The sequence below is a fragment of the Xenopus laevis genome, chromosome 6S (assembly GCF_017654675.1).
Source record: "Xenopus laevis strain J_2021 chromosome 6S, Xenopus_laevis_v10.1, whole genome shotgun sequence".
Lineage (NCBI taxonomy): Eukaryota > Metazoa > Chordata > Amphibia > Anura > Pipidae > Xenopus > Xenopus laevis.
Window position 1 is genome coordinate 133,426,511 of NC_054382.1, and position 24,099 is coordinate 133,450,609.

Sequence of the window (24,099 nt, forward strand, 5' to 3'; positions counted from 1 at the left end):
TCTTTAGTTGCATTAAAGGGGTTGTTTACCTTTAAATGAACTGTTAGTATGATGTAGATAGGGATATTCTGAGACAATTTGCAATTGGTTTTCATTTTTTATTATTTGAGGTTTTTGGGTTATTCAGCTTTTTATTCAGCGGCTCTCCAGTTTGTCATTTCAGCAATCTGATTGCTAGGGTCCAAATTCATTCAAATCCATGCATTGATATGAATAAGAGACTGGAATATGAATATGAGTAGGCGAGGCCTGAATAAACTAAACAGAAAAAGGAGTCATCAAAAGTAAATTTGCAGCTTTACAGATCATTTGTTTTTTTAGATGGGGTCAGTGACCCCCATGTGAATGATGGAAAGAGTCAGAAGAAAGCAAATAGGTAAATTACAAAAAAAACAAACAAACAATAATGAAAAATAATTGAAAAGTTGCTTCAGGGCGGCCATTAGGGGGGCACAGAGGGTACTGTACCAGGCCTGCTCTTTAAGAAATAGCTGTGCCCCCCTTGACAGCTCCGAAGCCATGCCGCATCTTTCGTAGTCCCAAGCCGAAGTCCTGAACAGTCGAAGTTGAAGACCCGAAGCCACAAAAAGAACCAAAGTTAAAAGTTCTGAAGCCACAAGTTCAGTTCTACTCAACACCACTGTGTGTTTTTCTATTTTATTAAACCCCTGGCCACCAATGTATTATTTTAATACTCTATAGGCCCTGCCACCAATTTTTATTTTTTAAATATATTCTCTGGGGTCCAAATGTTTCTTTTTAACATTTAAGAAAAGGTCCTGGTGCCAATGTTTTTTTAAAAAACTTTTATGGGGCGGCCTGGCATCAACATTGTTTTTTTTTTTTTTACGTATTGGGGGGCCCTGATTACCAATTATTTTAAAAAAACTTTTATGGGGGGCCCTGATGCTAAAGTTTTACCATTTTTAGTGCTGATGTCTGTGTGGTCTATTAATTGTGAGGTGGACAATTTTGTTGTACAGGGCCACGTGATTTCTAATGACGGCCCCGAGTTGCTTAGAACTGGGCATTTTAGAACATACTAAACGTTAAAGAAGTACCCCTTTAAAGGAGAAGGAAAGGCTCTAGTAACCGGAGTTGGACCATTTTGACGGGTGTCTGGATTCCTATTTATTTGTTGCTTAGCATGCGGCAAAGTTCTCTTAAAAGGCAATTTGTAGCAGCTGTACAATGTGCCAGAGAGAATGACAGTGAGACATAAAAGAACCCTGAGCTGGTGCTTAACCCTAATGTCTGCTAAAAGCCCAATATGCTCAGATCAGAAATCCACTGTCAGAGGTACAAGCTGAGTATTAAACACACTTGAGTGAGATGCGTTTGTCAGGCTGACCCAGACACGAGACTTCAGTAGAGCTGAACGCACTTCACTGTCATAAAAACAGAACAAAACCACTCGGCAGACTGATTGTGGTTATATGTTGTCCTCGGCCCCTCCGTATAGACCAGGCAATGCAAGAACCTGAATAAAACTGACCAATACACCAACATGGGGTACAAAGTAAAGTTTTCCAAGGAACGATCCAGACTGCAGGATTAACTGCTCAATTAGGTGTTTATTGTTCAACACAACATGTTTCGAGTCTCCAAGGACTCTTTGTCAAGTGTATCATACACTTGACAAAGAGTCCTTGGAGACTCGAAACATGTTGTGTTGAACAATAAACACCTAATTGAGCAGTTAATCCTGCAGTCTGGATCGTTCCTTGGAAAACTTTACTTTGTGGATTGATATAGTTGCACGTACGGCGGAGGTGCACCCCAAGGCTTCGATCGAAAATTTGTTTGGCATTGGTTTGAGGTAACTAGCATCTCTCATTTATTGGACCAACATGGGGTACAAAGAGGGTCCCTTTAATAGCAGCCCAGCTCCCCACTTTAGACTTGAAGTTGCTGCCAGGCTGCTACTTAATGACTTGCAGGGGGAGGTCAATGATGATCATGTGGATAATAATCAAGATCTCCCCATCATTTTGCTTCATTTCAATGTAACCTTTAGTTTCACCCCCAGTCTTTTCTTTAGTCTTTCCCATTTAGCCACTTGACTATTCTGTACAATTTCAGGAATAAAACTTAAGGGACTAGTAGGAAATTGTGGGGGTCCTAGAAATACATTCCTGACCAGACAAGAGAGACCCTAATTCTGCTCAGCCACAAACTCTCTCCAAAGCCTCAGCCCCATGATAAATACATTTCAATATGTGAAAATCATCATCATCGGACGACCATTCCAAGCAATAGGTTTGTGCAGTGGAGGAATGGAAAACACCACGAGGCAAATTCACTAAAGGGTCAATCTTCGCCTGCGAATGCTACACCACACTTCACCAGGCGTAAATTCGCTACCTCTTCGATAATTAACGCTAAGTTGCATCTTGGCAGCCGAACGCTGGAGAAGTTTCACTAACGTTAATTCGTCGGTGCAAACACTTCTTAGAGAACTTTCACTACCTTTTGTTTCTACCTACCGAAACTTCATCAGCACTCTTAGGCTTAGGTGAATTTGAATAGGGCGGGTACATATAGGTCATATATAAAGAGATCCTCTCCTAGACACGAGCCCATCCTAAAACAAATGTAGCATGACCCTCAAATGGTAAAAACAAATATTAACATAAAAATCTTTAACAGCTAGAACTTTTGTTGGCAATCCTGCTTTAAAATATGAAAAAACAACAGGTTTTTTTTTACCATTTTTATGACTTTTCGGCATACAGGATGTGATGTCACTGACATAAGATGGAGGGGGATGTAACTTCATCTTATCAGTTCGCCAGGTTTAAGCTGACAAAAAACTCTGGCGAAAGAGGTAACGTTCTATAAAATTTGCACTTTAGTGAATTTGTGGATAGGGTGCAAAGTTCTAGTCTCTTCCACTAGTGAATTGTCCTCTACGTCTGTAAGTAAACTGGAAATGTCCCTGCGGATGGGATTTCTGGTGAATTTCGCCCTTTAGTAAATCTGCCCCCATGTCTTGTAGAACCTTTCTGGCCAGCGCAGATACATCAAACAGAAGAAAGGAATAAACACAACGGTTCTTCGTTTCCTGCTATTCTGATCATGGAGGATTTTGGCCAAAACTGAACAATAAACCCTGAATACAAACCTCTCCTCCAAGCTCTTTTCAAACTGCGCTGTGGAGTATGAAGCTCATTCAATTCAATGATGGTTCTTGTTCTGCATCCGATATTCCACTGCCTTAATATTCTGGAGAGCATCTGCTCGAGTTTGACCTCCTCTCTTCAAACCCATATTGGCTATTGCAATAAGCCTCAATGTAATCTCTCCCCTCCTCTTCCAGATTGGCTGGGTCATCTGAATTTCATAACCTTTACAATAATCTGATGTTTGTCAATTTACTAAATAACTTGCCCGTCTGTGACTTCCTGAAACCTCTGAGCAGACTCTTTTCCCTCATCACATGTTTCTGTCAATAATGTGCCAAAGTGCAAACAAGTCTTTTCCATCCATATGTGACTCAATGTCTCTGTTGCTCTGGATACTGCTCAGCACTTTATCCCTATTTGGATTCATTGGCATTGGCCACAGAGCTGCTGCTCACCTGCCGTTACTTTCCCAGGGGGAAAATACTCGTTATATTCTTGTTATTTTTTCTTATATATTTAAGATTGACTTGAACAAAAACTTACCAGTGACGGAGGAGAGCAAAGGAAGGAGGGAGAGCGACAGAGGAGAAGGCTGAGGGAGGGGAGGGTGAAGGAGGAGAAGGGCAGAGGGAGAGGAGAGCAACTGAGGAGAGGGGAAGGGAGGCATGAGTGAAAGGAGAGAGGGTAGGGGAGAAAGAGCAAAGGAGGGGAGAGAGCAAAGGAGGGGAGCGAGCGGAGTAGGGGAGAGCAGAGGAGGGGAGAGCAGAGGAGGGGAGAGCGAAGGAGGGGGGAGCAGAGGAGGGGGAGCAGAGGAGGGGAGAGCGAAGGAGGGGGGGAGCAGAGGAGGGGAAAGAGGGGAGAGCGAAGGAGGGGAAAGAGGGGAGAGCGAAGGAGGGGAAAGAGGGGAGAGTGAAGGAGAGGAAAGAGGGGAGAGCGAAGGAGGGGAAAGAGGGGAGAGCGAAGGAGGGGAAAGAGGGGAGAGCGAAGGAGGGGAAAGAGGAGAGAGCGAAGGAGGGGAAAGAGGAGAGTGAAGGAGGGGAAAGAGGGGAGAGCGAAGGAGGGTGCGAAGGAGGGGGAAAAAGGAAAGGGAACAAGGGGAGAAAGGGAGGGGAAGCAAAGGAGGGTAGAAAGGGAGAGCGAAGGAGGGGAGAAAGGGAGGGGAGAGCTAGTAGGGGAGAAAAGAACGGAGAGCAAAGGAGGGAAGAAAGGGAGAGCAAAGGAGGGGAGAGGGAGGGTGCGAAGGAGGGGGGAAAAGGAATGGAAAGCGAACGAGGGGAGAAAGGGAGGGGAAAGCAAAGGAGGGTAGAAAGGGAGAGCGAAGGAGGGGGAGAGCAAAGGAGGGGAGAAAGGGAGGGGAGAGCGAAGTAGGGGAGAAAAGGAGGGGAGAGCCAAGGAGGGAAGAAAGGGAGGGGAGAGCGAAGTAGGGGAGAAAGGGAGGGGAGAGCGAAGTAGGGGAGAAAGGGAGGGGAGAGCGAAGTAGGGGAGAAAGGGAGGGGAGAGCGAAGTAGGGGAGAAAAGGAGGGGAGAAAGGGAGGAAGAAAGGGAAGGGAGGGAGAAGGAGGGGAGAGCAACAGAGGTGGCAGGGAGAGCAAAAGAGGAGAGGGGAGGTAGAGTGACGGAAAAGAGGGGAAGGGAGGGGAGAGCGACAGAGAAGAGTGGAGAGCCACAGGAGAGGGGAGGGAGGGGACGGGGTGAAAGGGAAGAGGGGTAGGGAAGGGAGAGCAATGAAGGGGAGAGCGACAGAGGAGAAGGGAGGGAGGGAAGTAAAGATTGAGGGGTGCGAACATGGACTAGGGGTAGGCAGAAGACAATTTTAGAGGTAGCTGCCCAGCGCTACCCTATCATTGTACCCCTGCTCCTTGCTTCCCATTATTCATTCCCACGAATGCCCTCTTCTTAAACTCAATGCTAAAACCTTTAATGAAAATGGCCTTTTCTGTACTAAAGTCAATTCATGAACCCAGTTTTTTTCCTCCGAATATAAACAGTTGAAACGGTTTGATGGAAACTCTGCACACTGCGCTTCTGTATAGGTCAAGTTAGAATTATATATATTAAAATATGTTTTTAGACGTGGAGTTTGACAAATTAAAATGTTACGTAGTCAAGAAATTCTACGCTCCAAGGCAGCACTTACCTGCTTTATATTCTTCTGCTCAGCACACAGCAGTGATTTGGACTTGTCTGCAATTTTCTGCGGATGGGAAAGAGGGAAGAGACAAACATGGCATTTATATTTCATTACAATATAGTAGGGAAGGATATTCCTTCAGAACAGATTTCCAAGTATCTTTGAATATATATATATATATATTTCTATTTTACTAACAACTCAAAAATATCTCATGTGTTAGAGGCCAACGATGTTACACAAATGAAGATTTAAGGATAAAAATTACTAGAACATACTGGTTAAATAAATCTGACCGAGTGCTTTATTTGTTTGTCATTTACATGAGTAAATAGGAAAATGCAAAGTTACATCAATCATCTCTACTAGTATCCCCAAGTGTCCAACTTACTGGGTGAACAAACTATCCCCCCAAAACAGATTTAACTCAGCCTGCAGCCTTGTGCCTTTATATGGTCACAGAGCAACCCCTCAGTGACTTCTAATATCCTTATCATTTACAGTAGGGGGTACATTATCCCTTATAATACATGAGTGATACTCAGAGTTCCCTGTATAACTCAGCCTGCAGCCTTGTGTCTTTATATGGTCACAGAACAACCCCTCAGTGACTTCTAATATCCTTATCATTTACAGTAGGGGGTACATTATCCCTTATAATACATGAGTGATACCCAGAGTTCCCTGTATAACTCAGCCTGCAGCATTGTGCCTTTATCTGGTCACAGAACAACCCCTCAGTGACTTCTAATATCCTTATCATTTACAGTAGGGGGTACATTATCCCTTATAATACATAAGTGATACTCAGAGTTCCCTGTATAACTCAGCCTGCAGCCTTGTGCCTTTATATGGTCACAGAACAACCCCTCAGTGACTTATAATATCCTTATCATTTACAGTAGGGGGTACATTATCCCTTATAATACATGAGTGATACTCAGAGCTCCCTGTATAACTCAGCCTGCAGCCTTGTGCCTTTATATGGTCACAGAACAACCCCTCAGTGACTTCTAATATCCTTATCATTTACAGTAGGGGGTACATTATCCCTTATAATACATGAGTGATACCCAGAGTTCCCTGTATAACTCAGCCTGCAGCCTTGTGCCTTTATATGGTCAAAGAACAACCCCTCAGTGACGTCTAATATCCTTATCATTTACACTAGGGGGTACATTAACCCTTATAATACATGAGTGATACTCAGAGTTCCCTGTATAACTCAGCCTGCAGCCTTGTGCCTTTATATGGTCACAAAGCCCTCAGTGACTTCTAATATCCTTATCATTTACAGTAGGGGGTACATTATTCCTTATAATACATGAGTGATACCCAGAGTTCCCTGTATAACTCAGCCTGCAGCATTGTGCCTTTATATGGTCACAGAACAACCCCTCAATGACTTCTAATATCCTTATCATTTACAGTAGGGGGTAAATTTTCCCTTATAATACATGAGTGATGCTCAAATATGTGTAAAAAGATGGGATTTATAGTTTTCTCAAGTTATTAGAAGTTATAAATCGATATATTAAGTGACGTAACATGAAACAGCAGTAGAATGTATTCTAAAAATCTGCATCTGAAATATGTTTATTCTTAACAGTTTTTAATTAAAAAAAAAAAAAAACTTTGTTCCTGCAGTTCCCCTCTGGAATGTAAAGTACTGGAAGGAACAATAACTATTTGCAGCAAGTTAATTAATAAGGTATATAAATAAGAAATTATATGTATTTTCGTGCAGGTTCTTCCTGATTAATGAACTCCATGGAAACAGAGAGGGCAGTACAGGAGATAAAGAGGGTCATGTCAAGGGGAAGTTCACCCGTACCTTCTGCACGACTCCGTAGCGCTGGATGATATCGGATAACTGGCTTTTTATTCTCTCCAGCTGAAGACGATCCTGCTGCAGAACATATAACATATGAATGATTCCAGCCTGTCTATAAGCTGCAAAAAGTACATCCATCTCCTTATTAGTAATATATAAATAGAGACAAGCTTAATAAATGGACAGATTTCCAGGATTACTATTTACGATGTTCATTTCTATGTTCAACTGCAGGAATCACTCACTGTTTGTGTTGGGGGAGAAAAACATAAAAAGAAAGTGATTTATTCCCACTAAGTAATAAAGGAAGTCTTTATATGTTTGTGCAAAACAAAGTCACTTCCAGCAGCGAGGCACATCATTACACAACCTGGAACATGTACTAAGCACAATTCAGCAGGAACAGTCCCCTAAATTTGCTAATAGTCTGTACAGAGAGATCCCATAAAACTATGGCAGCATAGGTATTCCCTGTACTAAGCACAATTCAGCAGGAACAGTCCCTAAGTTTGCTCATAGTCTGTACAGAGAGATCCCATAAAACTATGACAGCATAGGTATTCCTCTGTACTAAGCACAATTCAGCAGGAACAGTCCCTAAGTTTGCTCATAGTCTGTACAGAGAGATCCCATAAAACTATGGCAGTATAGGTATTCCTCTGTACTAAGCACAATTCAGCAGGAACAGTCCCTAAGTTTGCTCATAGTCTGTACAGAGAGATCCCATAAAACTATGGCAGCATAGGTATTCCCCTGTACTAAGCACAATTCAGCAGGAACAGTCCCTAAGTTTGCTCATAGTCTGTACAGAGAGATCCCATAAAACTATGGCAGCATAGGTATTCCCTGTACTAAGCACAATTCAGCAGGAACAGCCCCTAAGTTTGCTCATAGTCTGTACAGAGAGATCCCATAAAACTATGGCAGCATAGGTATTCCCCTGTACTAAGCATAATTCAGCAGGAACAGTCCCCTAAGTTTGCTCATAGTCTGTACAGAGAGATCCCATAAAACTATGACAGCATAGGTATTCCTCTGTACTAAGCACAATTCAGCAGGAACAGCCCCTAAGTTTGCTCATAGTCTGTACAGAGAGATCCCATAAAACTATGGCAGCATAGGTATTCCCTGTACTAAGCACAATTCAGCAGGAACAGTCCCCTAAATTTGCTAATAGTCTGTACAGAGAGATCCCATAAAACTATGGCAGCATAGGTATTCCCCTGTACTAAGCATAATTCAGCAGGAACAGTCCCTAAGTTTGCTCATAGTCTGTACAGAGAGATCCCATAAAACTATGGCAGCATAGGTATTCCCTGTACTAAGCACAATTCAGCAGGAACAGTCCCTAAGTTTGCTCATAGTCTGTACAGAGAGATCCCATAAAACTATGGCAGCATAGGTATTCCCTGTACTAAGCACAATTCAGCAGGAACAGTCCCTAAGTTTGCTCATAGTCTGTACAGAGAGATCCCATAAAACTATGGCAGCATAGGTATTCCTCTGTACTAAGCACAATTCAGCAGGAACAGCCCCTAAGTTTGCTCATAGTCTGTACAGAGAGATCCCATAAAACTATGGCAGCATAGGTATTCCTCTGTACTAAGCACAATTCAGCAGGAACAGCCCCTAAGTTTGCTCATAGTCTTACTCACCCGACACGACCCCTGAACAAACTCGGACAGTTGTCGAATGGATTTGGTGCTGGTAGTGATAGTGTTATTGGTTTCTTGCTGTGTGAAATGGCTGTGAAACAAAGAGCAACAATTAAAATACTTCCAAATGAATATTCTCTAAAAAAAAAAGTGTCAAATCAGTGATTATAATGGTTACTCTGCTACAGGATTCATTCAGTGTAATGTACTAGAAAAAATAAAGTCAAGGACAGAATTAAAAACATTGATATTCTTAATTACACATAATTGTAAGGAGTTATTTATCTGCAAGTTTAAAGAAGCCTCTTTCTTTCTCCTGACAACTTCCTTGACTACTTGCTGGTCAGACTGGTGGGAAACTGACCAGCAGGTGGCGCTGTTGGAACAAAATTCATTCATATTAACAGCACATGTATCCCTTAATATCTTGGAATAAAAACAAAATAAATAATGAATGTACATTGCAACATTTCTTAGAATAGCCCCCTCATCCATTTTATATTCCCTTATTTAAAAGGTTTACTTATCCTTTAAATATAATAATAAATGTGTTTGCCCCAATCATGAAGCATCATCTAAAGCCTCTGATTGGGTTTCCCAGGCAGTAACAATAGTTATTCAGTAAAAGGCCACCCTCCGGGGATACAGGGGGTATTACAGACCGGGGCCTCATGAGAGAGGGGTAAATGTGTGACTTGCAGGTCGTGAAGAGGATGGAATATACTGGGCAGGATTGGGAGGATCATGGGCGGAGTTTTGGTATAATTGGGTGTGGCTGTTGTGAATTAGGGGTGTGGCTGTCCAAACATAAGGGCGCCATTGCTCTTGTTGGTGGGGTCCTGCTAATTAAGCATTAGGGGTCCATTTTTAAGGTGGCCCTGGATCAACAATGAGTTAGTTCCTTAAAGGGGTGGATCACCCGCATACAAATACAACTAATATCTTTTTTATATACTGTTATCCAGAATGCTAGGGACCTGTTATCCAGAATGCTCGGGACTGGCTTTTTCTGGATAACGGATCTTTCTATAATTTTGATCTTCATATCTTAAGTCTACTAGAAAATCATATAAACATGAAATAAACCCAATAGGCTGGTTTTGCTTCCAATAAGGATTAATTATATCTTAGTTGGGATCAAGTACAAGCGACTGTTTTATTATTACACAGAAAAGGGAAATTGTTTTTAATCATTTGGATAAAATGGAGCCTATGGGTGATAGTCATTTCGTAATTCGGAACTTTCTGGATAACAGATCCCATAAGCGTCGCTGAAAGCAGACGGGAGTTTAGCCATAAAATACTTGTGCAGGTATGGGATCCGTTATCCGGAAACCTGTTATTCAGAAAGCTTAGAATCTCAGAAAGGCCGTCTCCCATTATAATCGAATAATTGAATTTTTTTTAAAATGATTTCCTTTTTCCTACAGATATAGGATCCCATATCCAGAAACCTGCTATCCAGAAAGCTCCGAATTACGGAATGTTGTCTACTATAGACTCCATTTTATGCAAATAATCCAAATTTTTAAAAATGATTTCCTTTTTCTGTGTAATAATAAAACAGTCGCTTGTACTTGATCCCAACTAAGATATAATTAATCCTTATTGGAAGCAAAACCAGCCTATTGGGTTTATTTCATGTTTATATGATTTTCTAGTAGACTTAAGGCATGAAGATCCAAATTACGGAAAGATCCGTTATACGGAAAACCCCAGGTCCTGAATATTCTGGATAACAGGTCCCATACCTGTACTTGATCCCAACTAAGATATAATTAAAGGAGTGGATCAGCTTTAAGTTAACATTCGGTATGTTAGAGAATGGCTGATTCTAAGCTACTCCATTAATTTATTTTTTATAGCTCTTAAAATATTTCCCTTCTTCCGACTCTTTTCAGCTTTCAAATGGGGGTCACTGACCCCATCTAAAAACAAATACTCTGTAAGGCTACAAATGTATTGTTATTGCTACTTTTTATTACTCATCTTTCTATTCAGGCCTTTCCTATTCATATTCCATACTCAAATCAATGTATGGTTGCTAGGGGAATTTGGATCTTAGCCAAGATGGCTGCCATTGCAAACTGGAGAGCTGCTGAATAAAAAGCTAAATAACTCAAAAAACACAAATAATAAAAAATGAAAACCAATTGCAAATTGTATCAGAATATCCCTCTCTACATCATACTAACAGTTCATTTAAAGGTGAACAACCCCTTTAAGACCATTCCCAGGTTCCATGGAAAAGAAGCAAGCACGGGAGGCTAAATACATGGGTAGCAACCGAGGGTGCATACTCTCTAATTCCACTTCGAAAAATGAATCGCTCCGAGTGCCATACCGTTGGCGATTTACATTCTAGTTGGCGGGAGGCAGTTCAGGGATATTAGTCGCCCGAAGAAGAGGAGATGTGTCGCCGGGCAACTAATCTACCCCAGTTTGAGCGTGTGCCCCCAGCCTAAAAAAACAGGTTCTAAACAATGCCCATAAATCAGCAGTCAGAGAGATAAATCATCCCATCATATTCTTCAGCCTAAATTTGGGACCATTTCTTACTCTTTGCGTTACACCAATCTAATGTTAATTGCTGCAAAGAGGAGTACCGTATCCTTAAAAAATGGACTGAACCAAATCCTCCAGTGATAAATGATGTCATCTCAGAGTTGAAAAATCGATGTATTAATGAAGCAATTGCTTTTAAATTTGGCAATGTTTAGAATTGTATGAAATTCTTGACCAAATCGAACATTTTCCTGAGCAATCTTTCCCAAAATGACAGAAACTACTTGGATTTACTTCTATAGTTCCATGGAAATCTTATAATTCACTACTAGCTTGTAGTACAGGTATAGGATCCCTTATCCGGAAACGCAATATCCAGAAAGCTCCGAATTACGGAATGGCTGTCTCCCATAGACTCCATTTTATCCAAATAATAAAATTTTTTAAGAATAATTTCTTTTTTCTGTGTAATAATAAAACAGTCGCTTGTACTTGATCCCAACTAAGATATAATTAATCCTTATTGGAGGCAAAACCAGCCTATTGGCTTTATTTCATGTTTATATGATTTTCTAGTAGACTTAAGGCATGAAGACCCAAATTATGGAAAGATCCATTATCCAGAAAACCCCAGGTCCCGAGCATTCTGGATAACAGGTCCCATAACTGTATTAAGAAAATAAATGTAAACCAGGGCTATAATTTAGATATTAGTCCCATAAAAATCTCATTTTGATTTAACATTGTTTTTGCTTCTTGTTACTCTAAAGACAGGATATAATTGTATTTAAAATGTATATTCCAATTTAAATGGAATGTACTGTTTCTATTACTCATTTTTGCATAAACTGCATTGCACATGTTCTTTATTATGGATATAATTAATGTTATTGTTATGTAACTATTCAACTACAAAATGAATAAAAAGAATTAAAAAAAAAGGAGAGAGATAATATGTCAGCCAATACGATAAGTACAAATGAAAGTGTAGCAGCGCCAGTCTAATATGGATGGACACACATATTGTGCAGTGACCCAGGCCAGTGGACTGAGTGCAAGCCCCCGGGGCTAGTGTCAGAGGCCTGACAGGTGACAAGTCTAATACACTCAGTTACATGGCAGCAGATGGGGGGCACAGAGGAGAAGCTGGGTAATGAGCCGTGTTCATTCTTCTGCTTCATCTATAGGAACAGAGGCCATTGTGATCTTTATTCCCAGCAGTGAGTCTGTAAGGAGCACTTACCTACATCCCATCCAGGTGTGACATACAGAGATGCACAAGCAACTCCAAGAGCCCAATGAAGCCCACCGACTAATAGGGACCCCCCTCTTATCACATTCTTTAGTATCAGCTATAGTGAGGTGCTGCTTAACATAATCATATCCCCAATAAAGATAAAATACAACCCCTATATAAAATGTGTACCGTATATACTCGAGTATAAGCCGACCCGAGTATAAGCCGAGGTACCTAATTTTACCTATGAAAACTGGGAAAACTTATTGACTCGAGTATAAGCCTAGACACAACTACAGCCCTGTCTCCCTGCAGCGCACATTCCGCCAAAGCGACCCCCCCCAGTGATCAACCGGACTTCTTTGCAAAGTTGATGGTGACAGAGAATTGCCAAACGGATTACTGTGTGCATTGTCCCACTACCATGTGCAGAGGGCGCTGTGTGATATTGCCATCACTGTTATTCTTTCATATAACCAACAGAGGGCGCTGTGTGATATTGCAGTCACTGTTATTCTTTCATATAACCAACAGAGGGCGCTGTGTGATATTGCAGTCACTATTATTCTTTCATATAACCAACAGAGGGCGCTGTGTGATATTGCAGTCACTGTTATTCTTTCATATAACCAACAGAGGGCGCTGTGTGATATTGCAGTCACTGTTATTCTTTCATATAACCAACAGAGGGCACTGTGTGATATTGCAGTCACTGTTATTGTTTCATATAACCAACAGATGGCGCTGTGTGATATTGCAGTCACTGTTATTCTTTCATTTAACCAACAGAGGGCACTGTGTGATATTGCCATCACTGTTATTCTTTCATATAACCAACAGAGGGTGCTGTGTGATATTGCAGTCACTGTTATTCTTTCATATAACCAACAGAGGGCGCTGTGTGATATTGCAGTCACTGTTATTCTTTCATATAACCAACAGAGTGCGCTGTGTGATATTGCAGTCACTGTTATTCTTTCATATAACCAACAGAGGGCACTGTGTGATATTGCAGTCACTGTTATTCTTTCATATAACCAACAGAGGGCACTGTGTGATATTGCAGTCACTGTTATTCTTTCATATAACCAACAGAGGGCACTGTGTGATATTGCAGTCACTGTTATTCTTCCATATAACCAACAGATGGCGCTGTGTGATATTGCAGTCACTGTTATTCTTTCATATAACCAACAGAGGGCGCTGTGTGATATTGCAGTCACTATTATTCTTTCATATAACCAACAGAGAGCATTGTGGGATATTGCAGTCTCTCCCCAAGTGAACTGTTGGTATAGGAATGATTTAAAGTGACTGCAATCTCAGCTACTCGGGTGGGTACCGCTGACCCTAGTATAAGCCGAAGTAGACTTTTTCAGCACATTTTGGATGCTGAAAAACTCGGCTTATACTCTGGTATATACGGTATTTGTTCTTTTCTCTGACAATGACAGAACCCCATGCATTTGTGCATTAAGCAGTCTTGCAACCACAGGACTTATTAGTAGTAACGGGAAAGCAGGGCATTATGGGATAAGAGAAATGAAGGCATGTGCCCCCCAATTAAAGGAAAACTATACCCCCAAACAATGTAGGTCTCTATAAAAAGATATCGCATAAAACAGTGTAAAACCCTGTGTCATGTAAATAAACCATTTTTTTATAATAATATATTTTTCTAGTAGTATGTGCCATTGGGTAATCATAAATAGAAAACTGCCATTTGAAGAAATAAGGGGCCACCCACTGGGATCATATGATTCACGGTGCACACAAACAATCCATACTTGTTAGGTCACATGAGCCAATTAACAGACAGAATTCTGTTTTTTGCTCCCACACTTCCTGTTACAGTTAGAGCTGCAGTATTTCTGGTCAGGTGATCTCTTCCTTTTACAGTTAGAGCTGCAGTAGTTCTGGTCAGGTGATCTCTTCCTGTTACAGTTAGAGCTGCAGTATTTCTGGTCAGGTGATCTCTTCCTGTTACAGTTAGAGCTGCAGTATTTCTGGTCAGGTGATCTCTTCCTGTTACAGTTAGAGCTGCAGTATTTCTGGTCAGGTGATCTCTTCCTGTTACAGTTAGAGCTGTAGTATTTCTAGTCAGCTGATCTCTTGTTACAGTTAGAGCTGTAGTATTTCTAGTCAGCTGATCTCTTCTTGTTACAGTTAGAGTGGCAGTATTTCTGGTCAGGTGATCTCTTCCTGTTACAGTTAGAGCTGCAGTATTTCTGGTCAGGTGATCTCTGAGGCAGCACACAGACCATCACTAAATCGAGGCTCAAGGCAAGAGATGTAAAAGGACAATATTTACTTAAATATAAATACCAGTTTGTTAAGATTCTTTAATATGTCACTTAATTTAAAATCTGTTGCTTAAATATTCATTTTGGGGTATAGTTTTCCTTTAAGCGGTGCCTCCCTGAAAGTAGGACCAGAGAGCTCATTACAAAGAAATAAGGAGAGGAAATTGACATTGTTAAGCAGGTTCCCTTCATTTAATAAACAAGAGCCAGTATTAGTGGTAATTATTTGTGCCCCCTCGTCTGGGCAGAGGAGTTAATTACAGAGAGGAATAAAGCGGGGGGACCAGAGGAGCACATAACAATGAATTATATACGGCTCTTATACAATCAGGCTGGGAAGGAATCGCTGGGCAAAACAGAGTCACTGTCCCAGTCTAGGGTAACAGAGCACCCAACACAGCGACTGGCACCAGCACCCACGTGTGACTTTGGGGAGATGCTGGAACTTGAAGGTTTAGGTAAAGAGACGCACAGTTATTGTGTAGCAAGTGAAAGTGCCTAATAGAGATCAGTCTGTTCTCTCTGCTCCTGACGTGTGATTGTATCTCACAGCTGTTTCACTTGTGGCCTGTTGGTGGCGCTGTGACATGTGCAGATAGAGGTAAAAAGGAACCAGCAGGACACTGTGTTTAAGTTGCAAAAGTGCACCAAAAATGTATTTAGCCACATCATACAGTTATGCCTAATTGTATGATGTAAATAAATAAATTTTTGGTGCACTTTTGCAACTTAAACACAGTGTCCTGCTGGTTCCTTTTTACCTATTGTTATGACCCAGCGACAGGAGTGGCTCCTCCAGTCCAGCACGTAACACTACAAGAAGTATCAGTGAGGTGAGAGCTGCACCTAAACAGGTATGTGCACATAGAGGAGCTGAAGTCTCAGATGGATGAATCCGCTGGAATCTTATCACATGTTTCTGTGGCAGCCAGCGCAGTTATTTATCTATTGGCCGGGACTCACCGCTCCTTTATGGGCCACAACAATCACTACTGGACTCTCACATGTGCCCCTTCCACTGGCCTCCAACTACAGCGCACACACACTTTATATACATACACTATACACACACACTATACACTATATACACACACACACTATACACTATATACACACACTATATATACAGACATTATACATACACACACTATATATACACACACACTATACACTATATACACACACTATATATACAGACATTATACATACACACACTATATATACACACACACTATACACTATATACACACACTATATATACAGACATTATACATACACACACTATATATACACACACTATACACTATACACACACACTATATACACACACACACTATATACACACACACACACTATATACACACACACACTATATACACACACACACACTATATATACACACACACACACTATATATACACACACACACACTATATATACACACACACACACACTATATACAGACATTATACATACACACACTATATACAGTATACACACTATACACAGACATTATACACTATACACACACACACACACACACACACACACACACACACTATTTACAGACACACACACACACACACACACTATACACACACACTATATACACACACACTACACACACACACACACACTATATAGACACACACTATACACATATTGATTGCTGGCTGGGGAGGATTTAGCCCTTAGTGAAAAAACAGCGTTCAATGGACATTGATTACAGGTAATGCTAAAATGCACATAAAATATAAAACAAGTTAGGGACCGCCATTCGGGGTTTACCTTGACGTGGTATGGTGGCTTATCAATTTTATGATCATAACTTTGTAACAAAATAACCCCTGTTTTGGGTACATATGCAATAGCATTTATTATACTTATATATATACTTTAAAGCCTTTAGAGTGCTCCCACAACCCCCCTGTTTTGATATTATATATATATATATATATATACACACATACACACACTATATACACACACACTTTACACTGTATACACACTATATACACACACAAACACACTATATATACACACACTATATACACACACACTATACACACACAAACACACACTATATACACACACACACAATATACACACACACTATATACACACACTATATACACACACTGGTATGTATCTACCAGCAGTAGAGTTTATACAATACACTGATCATAAAGCACCAGAGGAGAAGTCAATGTCACAAACAATATTTTGCCATTAGTGAGTGTTCTGACCCCCTTAGCCAAATGCCCAAATACTGGGCCAAATTGGGTTTATTCCGATTATCCACTGGGACCTATGGAGACCCACTGAATGAGGATCCCACGGCATTTTCAAGCCTGCTCAAGTGATTGGTCTGAAGGTGCCAAAACCACACAGAACCTGAGGCAAGTGCTGAAGCTGCTGCTCTGGATTGTTACAATAATCTGATAAAGCCGGAGACAAGATCCACTCATTCTCTTTATATAAGTATATAAACGGCTGCTTTCATTTACAGTCTCTTCCAATAGGAGCTGAGCTGACCAGACTTCCAAATGAATCCTCTGCAGGTTATTGCTTTGCTGCCGGTGCTTATATAGTAGTGTAACAAGACTCACCATTATCATTCATGTTCCACATTGAGCACAAAGGCTTTACAGGAAAACAACTCATTTCTACTCCTAAGCAAATGTATCACAGGTGAGAGCTCCAGTTGTACAGTAGAGTTAAACATCAGGCTAAAATGTTGCATTTGTCAGACTGTGTAGCTGCAGCCTCAGTACCAGACACAAGTAGAACATGAACGTGTCTGTCCTGAGTATAAAGGGTTGTGTGTGTGACATTCTCATCGATGGAAGGTGTGTGTGTAACATTACAACTGTCACATCACAGCGGAGGCTACACAATGGGGCAGGTTTGCTTAAGGGCAAAGTGACTAACGCCGGCGAATCGTCATTCAGACACTTTGCCAATTTACTAACGGGCGCAGGCGTAACTTTTCTAGAGAAAGAGACAGACGCTAGCGGTCATTCGCACTCCATCGCCAGGCGAATAGACGTTACTCCGCAAATTCACTAAGATGCGGATTTCACTGAACGTTTCCTCTTTCGCCAGACTTTCCTTCACCAGCTCAGACCAGGAGAAGTGCATTGGAGTTTATAGATCTTCCTACATTTTTACTGGAAAAATTTTCTAAGTCCTAAAAAAACGCTGGCGTCTTTTCCTTTTTTCAGAGTGACGGGCTGCAAAAGTCAATCATTTTGACCGGGTTCTCGCATACATTTCCTAACATATGGAACATAAACTATACAGTGGGCTCATGTGTAGGGCAATATAACAACTCTATTGTCTTTATTAAGGTTCCCTGGACTTGTGTAGTGTAATGTATTTGCTGCAACATATACGTCCATTCAACTTTAACTTCCCACCGTATGCGAATTAGCCAATGCAAACGCATTTTCGCTTTGATTGCAGAAGTAACGATAGTGAAAATTCGTCAGCCTTCGGCGTCCTGAACACAACTTTGCATTTCAGTAAAACACACTTCACATTCACTTTGAGGAACCTTACAGGGATTGTACACAACTCTCTTCTCCATTCCCATTGATTTAAAGGGGTTGTTCAACTTCCACCTTTCTGATTGTTCACCAGAAATAAAGACTTTTGTTTGCTTTCCGTCTTTTACTGTTTTTCCAAAAGGAACGTTTATTAATGTTCCTGTGTGTAGTGTGGGCGAGTCTGTCAGCTCAGGGATCGAAGGGGCAGTTACTGAACGGTTACAATTTGCTCCATTAGTGGATCCATTTCTCAGCAGTATCTGTGGGGGAATATAAACAACTATTGTATCAATTCTTTGCCTTTAATGAAACTCAGCAGTGATGTGGGGGGCGGCCTAATACCCATGGGCAGTAGTGATGTGCGGGCCAACCAGATACCCACGGGACCCGCGGGTTTGGGCCAACCTTGTACGCTCCTTTCCGGGTTGTGAATGGGTGCGGTTTGAGCTCTTCTTAGTGCTCTCTCTGCCCGCGACCTTCCAAATGCTGGCTTTCCGACTTTCGTGTTGAGTTTTTATAGATGGGCGCTTCTCGCCCCACCCCTTTGGTGACGTCATCAGCAGAGCGGGTCTATAAAAGAGACCAGGCAGTCAGGATCGGGCGGCCGCGGGAGGAAAGCAGACAGAAGAGCTCAACACAAACCCGCCTGCGACCGACAAATGGTGCAGAAAAGATGAGCCTGAACCCAGCCCCATACCTCTGATAAAGCAAAAGCCATTGGGCCAGCCAGTGCCTCACCTTAAACTGTCAGCTGCCGACTTCCGGTTTTATAGCTGGTCTATAACTTGAGGGGGGAAACTGGGTGCGGGGGCAGGCTGATTCACGTTGGGTTCAGGTTGGGTGCAGGTTGAGTTTATCTCGACCCTCACATCAAGAAGGTGAAAAATGAAGCTTTGAACTTCAATATTAGAAAAACAGCCACATATAGAAAGTAAATGGGAAAAGTCTTTATTTCTGGCAAAACAATCTGAAACCAACTAAACTGGAAAATGTGTTGGAAGGTAAACAGGAAAGGAAAACTGGGTAAATAAATAGACTGTGCAAAATAAAAAATGTATCTAATATAGTTAGTTAGGCAAAAATGTAATGTATAAAGGCTGGAGTGAGTGGATGTGTAACATAATAGCCAGAACACTACTTCCTGCTTTTCAGCTCTCTTGCTTTCCACTGATTGGTTACCAGGCAGTTACCAATCACTGACTTGAGGGGGGGGCCACATGGGTCATAACTGTTGCTTTTGAATCTGAGCTGAATGCTGAGGATCAATTACAAACTCACTGAACAGTTATGTCCCATGTGGCCCCCCTTATAGTCACTGACTAACTCAGAGTTAGAGAGCTGAAAAGCAGGAAGTAGTGTTCTGGCTATTATGTTACACCTCCACTCACTCCAGCCTTTATACATTACATTTTTGCCTAACTAACTATATTAGATACATTTTTTTATTTTGCACAACCTATTTATTTACCCAGTTTTTATTTTTACACTGAACTGTTCCTTTAAACAGACACGGCATTACGGGATATGAAGATTTAGCTGGAAGAGAGGCAACGTCTGCTAAATGAATTCAACAGTAAGGACCAGCAGTGCAGAAAGAGAGACATACTTGTTTTTAATGGCAGTTAGAATGACTTTTCTTTATTTGTGGGTTCACATGTGCTTTCCAGGTACAACATGCTACATATATGTTTGTGCAGTGCCCACATCATGGTGGAATGGAGCCGCTGAGCTGGTAGAAGAAATTAAAATCAGATGAAGGAGGGTTAGGCTTTAGCTAGAGACAGAGAAGTTCTTATCTAATGAATTTCATCCCACAACACTGGGAACTCACCCAAAATGATTTCAGCACAAGCTGTCAAGTATCAGTCACACAGATTGGATGGGAAGCTCATGGGTCCAGTCCAAAACGTGGGGGAAGCAGTAGCAGAGGACGGAGACTTAAAATCAGCTCTGGAACTCGGCCCATGTTTGGGGTTTGGTTTCTGTAACAAATCATTATAAACTCCTCTGCGCTCAACAACCGCCGTCATACACCCCAAACCTGCTAATTTATCAGTCCAGGCTCGATGGAAAGAACCCCCTAAACTTTACATCACATTTTCCCATGATACGACATTCACCACTGCTTGTGAATTATTATTCACACCCATCTATTGCTCAGGTAACACAAACGTTGATCTATGCAATAAACCCCTAGACCCTTTATTGGTTAAACCTCCCAGCAGATCTTACCCCAATTCTAGAGCGTATAATGGGTTTCCGTATAACCGTCCCATAGCAGGCAAAAAATATTATATACAGGTAACATTCATTTAGCAGTCATGCTAGTCGGCCAGGCCGAATCCTTCTGCCTGGCCGAACCAAATCCAAATCCTAATTTGTATATGCAAATTAGGGGTGGAGAGAGAAATCTTGTGACTTTTTGTCACAAAACAAAGAAGTAAAAAATGTTTTCATCTTCCCACCCCTAATTTGCATATGCAAATTAGGATTCGGTATTCTGACAAATCTTTCTTGGAGGATTCGGGGGTTCGGCCGAATCCAAAATAGTGGATTTGGTGCATTCCTAATAAAAATATATAGGTATGGGATCCGATATCCGGAAACCAATTATGCAGAAAGCACTAAACTATGGAAAGGCCATCTCACATACGGCTGCAATGCCCATCTGACGGCTGCAATGCCCATCATACGGCTGCAATGCCCATCTGACGGCTGCAATGCCCATCTGACGGCTGCAATGCCCATCTGACGGCTGCAATGCCCATCATACTGCTGCAATGCCCATCATACTGCTGCAATGCCCATCATACTGCAATGCCCACCTGACGGCTGCAATGCCCACCTGACGGCTGCAATGCCCACCTGACGGCTGCAATGCCCATCATACGGCTGCTATGCCCATCTGACGGCTGCAATGCCCATCTGACGGCTGCAATGCCCATCTGACGGCTGCAATGCCCATCTGACGGCTGCAATGCCCATCTGACGGCTGCAATGCCCATCTGACGGCTGCAATGCCCATCTGACGGCTGCAATGCCCATCATACGGCTGCAATGCCCATCATACAGCTGCAATGCCCATCTGACGACTGCAATGCCCATCTGACGGCTGCAATGCCCATCATACGGCTGCAATGCCCATCATACGGCTGCAATGCCCATCTGACGGCTGCAATGCCCATCATACGGCTGCAATGCCCATCATACGGCTGCAATGCCCATCATACGGCTGCAATGCCCATCATACGGCTGCAATGCCCATCATACGGCTGCAATGCCCATCTGACGGCTGCAATGCCCACCTGACGGCTGCAATGCCCATCATACTGCTGCAATGCCCATCATACGGCTGCAATGCCCACCATACGGCTGCAATGCCCATCATACGGCTGCAATGCCCATCATACGGCTGCAATGCCCATCATACTGCTGCAATGCCCATCATACGGCTGCAATGCCCATCTGACGGCTGCAATGCCCATCTGACGGCTGCATGCCCATCTGATTGGATGGGAAGCTCATGGGTCCAGTCCAAAACATGGGGGAAGCAGTAGCAGAGGACGGAGACTTAAAATCAGCTGCATGCGGCTGCAACACACAATAATCTAACACAAACGATCTTACAGGTAAAACAGAGGAATGACTCAATGCAGAAAAACACTCTTCAAAAATCCCTCTAAAATCAATAAGTGAGCACCATAAAGCCTAATAGCAATTAATAACTCTGCCTTGTTATCCAACGTGTAATGCCGAGACCTTTGTGTTTTCTGTAGTTAACAGTCTACAATCATAATCTGGCAATTAGTTATAAATGGGCACACAGCAATATGGGAGCTATAGGTCTATATTTCAATTAGAGGAAGCCCTGGTTCATAGGTTAAACTAACTGAATCCACAGTCTCTTTTGATTTTCTTTGATATTTAATTTGTCTAAACATCTCATTAGAAGGACAAATCCCCTGTGAGTTACAGCCACAAGGACTTAAAGGAACAGTGCAGTATAAAAACTGGGTAAATATATAGGATGTGCAAAATAAAAAATGTATCTAATATAGTTAGTCAGGCAAAAATGTAATGTATAAAGGCTGGAGTGAGTGGAGGTGTAACATAATAGCCAGAACACTACTTCCTGCTTTTCAGCTCTCTAACTCTGAGTTAGTCAGTGACTATAAGGGGGGCCACATGGGACATAACTGTTCAGTGAGTTTGTAATTGATCCTCAGCATTCAGCTCCGATTCAAAAGCAAAAGTTATGTCCCATGTGCCCCCCCCTCAAGTCACTGATTGGTTACTGCCTGGTAACCAATCAGTGGAAAGCAAGAGAGCTGAAAAGCAGGAAGTAGTGTTCTGGCTATTATGTTACACATCCAGTCACTCCAGCCTTTATACATTACATTTTTGCCTAACTAACTATATTAGATACAGTTTTTATTTTGCACAGCCTATTTATTTACCCAGTTTTTATTTTCACATAGAACTGTTCCCTTAATAACAAGCATGAATCAGATATGAGCTATCATGAGCCCTAACCTGCACCCTGTTTAACCCCTCAGGATGTATTGACACATATTGGTACAGCCTTATTGCTCCATCACAACTATACTGGCACAATCCCAATCACGGGCAGCTAGATTTTAGAAGATTCCTATATGTTTCTATATGCCCTGTTGCACAAACAAGACAATAAAAGACTAATACTAATAAGGTGGTCTCTTTAAAATTATTCAGCAGCTCTCCAGTTTGCATGATCATGGTTTCTAGGATCTAAATGACCCTAGCAACCATGCATTAAAAAGGAGGAAACCCAGAATCTGGTGCTGTACATGAGTTCAAGACTTCAGCCGGTCATTGCCAGCAAAGGCTTTTCAACCAACGTTTAGAAATGAACATTTTATTTTCAATTTTTTAATTTGTCCAATTACTATTGAGCCCCTGAAATGAAGTGATTGTGTTAAATAAAAGGCTTTAGTTCGTCACATTTTTATACAATCTTTTTGTTCAAAGATGAAAGTCTGCAGTTCAACTGCATCCGAGTTGTTTCATTTAAACTTCATTGTGGTCATGTACAGAACCGAAATTAGAAAATAAAGTTGTCTCTGTCCAAAGATTTATGGGCCTAACTGTAAAGAGTCACAGTTTAGCATCATCTTCTAGTCATGGCCTTTACATTTAATATTAGGGAGGCACAAGCTCTGGGCTTTTATTAAGATTCAATAGAAATCCCAAGCCGTTTGTTCCCACACAGGAACACTCTCGGCAGCATCAGAAATGCGAGAGTGCAGCACAAGAGACAAGACAGTGACAGGCTTTGAGTGGGAGAGTAATTGCACCAGAGTGAGTAACGATGACAGTCATTCCTGGGGAGCCTATTAATACTTTGCTTCTCCTATTTAATATCACCCCATCATTTCTCTGACAGTAGAAATAAACACGCACTTATTATCATCGATTACGTTTGTCTTTACAAACACAGTAGAGTTGCCCCAGGCAGTTATCTCTTGCCTCCTGATGTGTGTGAATGTGATAGGAACGTTGGATTGTAAGCTCCACTGGCTCAGGAGAGTGATGTGTATGTGCGGGGGCAGGGGGAGTGTATAAGTGATGTTTGTGCACAAGACTGGGAGAATAAGTGACAAGTTCTTAAAGGACTTAAAGGATCAAAAAAAGTCTTAAATGAGAACTAAACCCTAAATATGAATGTGGCTAAAAATGTCCTATTTGATATAGTGAACTTATTGCACGAGGCTAAAGTTTGAGC

The 24,099-nt window shown here is 41.7% G+C and overlaps 1 protein-coding gene across 4 annotated transcripts in view; it reads right to left on the reverse strand.

Moving 5' to 3' along the window:
* Nucleotides 1-24,099, reverse strand: part of tsnare1.S (t-SNARE domain containing 1 S homeolog) — a 173,145-nt gene that overhangs the window by 39,590 nt on the left and 109,456 nt on the right. For 3 of the 4 annotated variants that reach the window (XM_041568037.1, XM_041568038.1, XM_041568040.1), the window contains 3 exons: nt 8,746-8,836; nt 7,091-7,165; nt 5,263-5,319 (listed from right to left, as the gene is read on the reverse strand). In XM_041568037.1, the coding sequence (XP_041423971.1) occupies nt 5,263-5,319; nt 7,091-7,165; nt 8,746-8,836 (223 nt within the window). The remainder of the gene's footprint in view (nt 1-5,262; nt 5,320-7,090; nt 7,166-8,745; nt 8,837-24,099) is intronic. The other variant, XM_041568039.1, reaches the window with a different exon arrangement.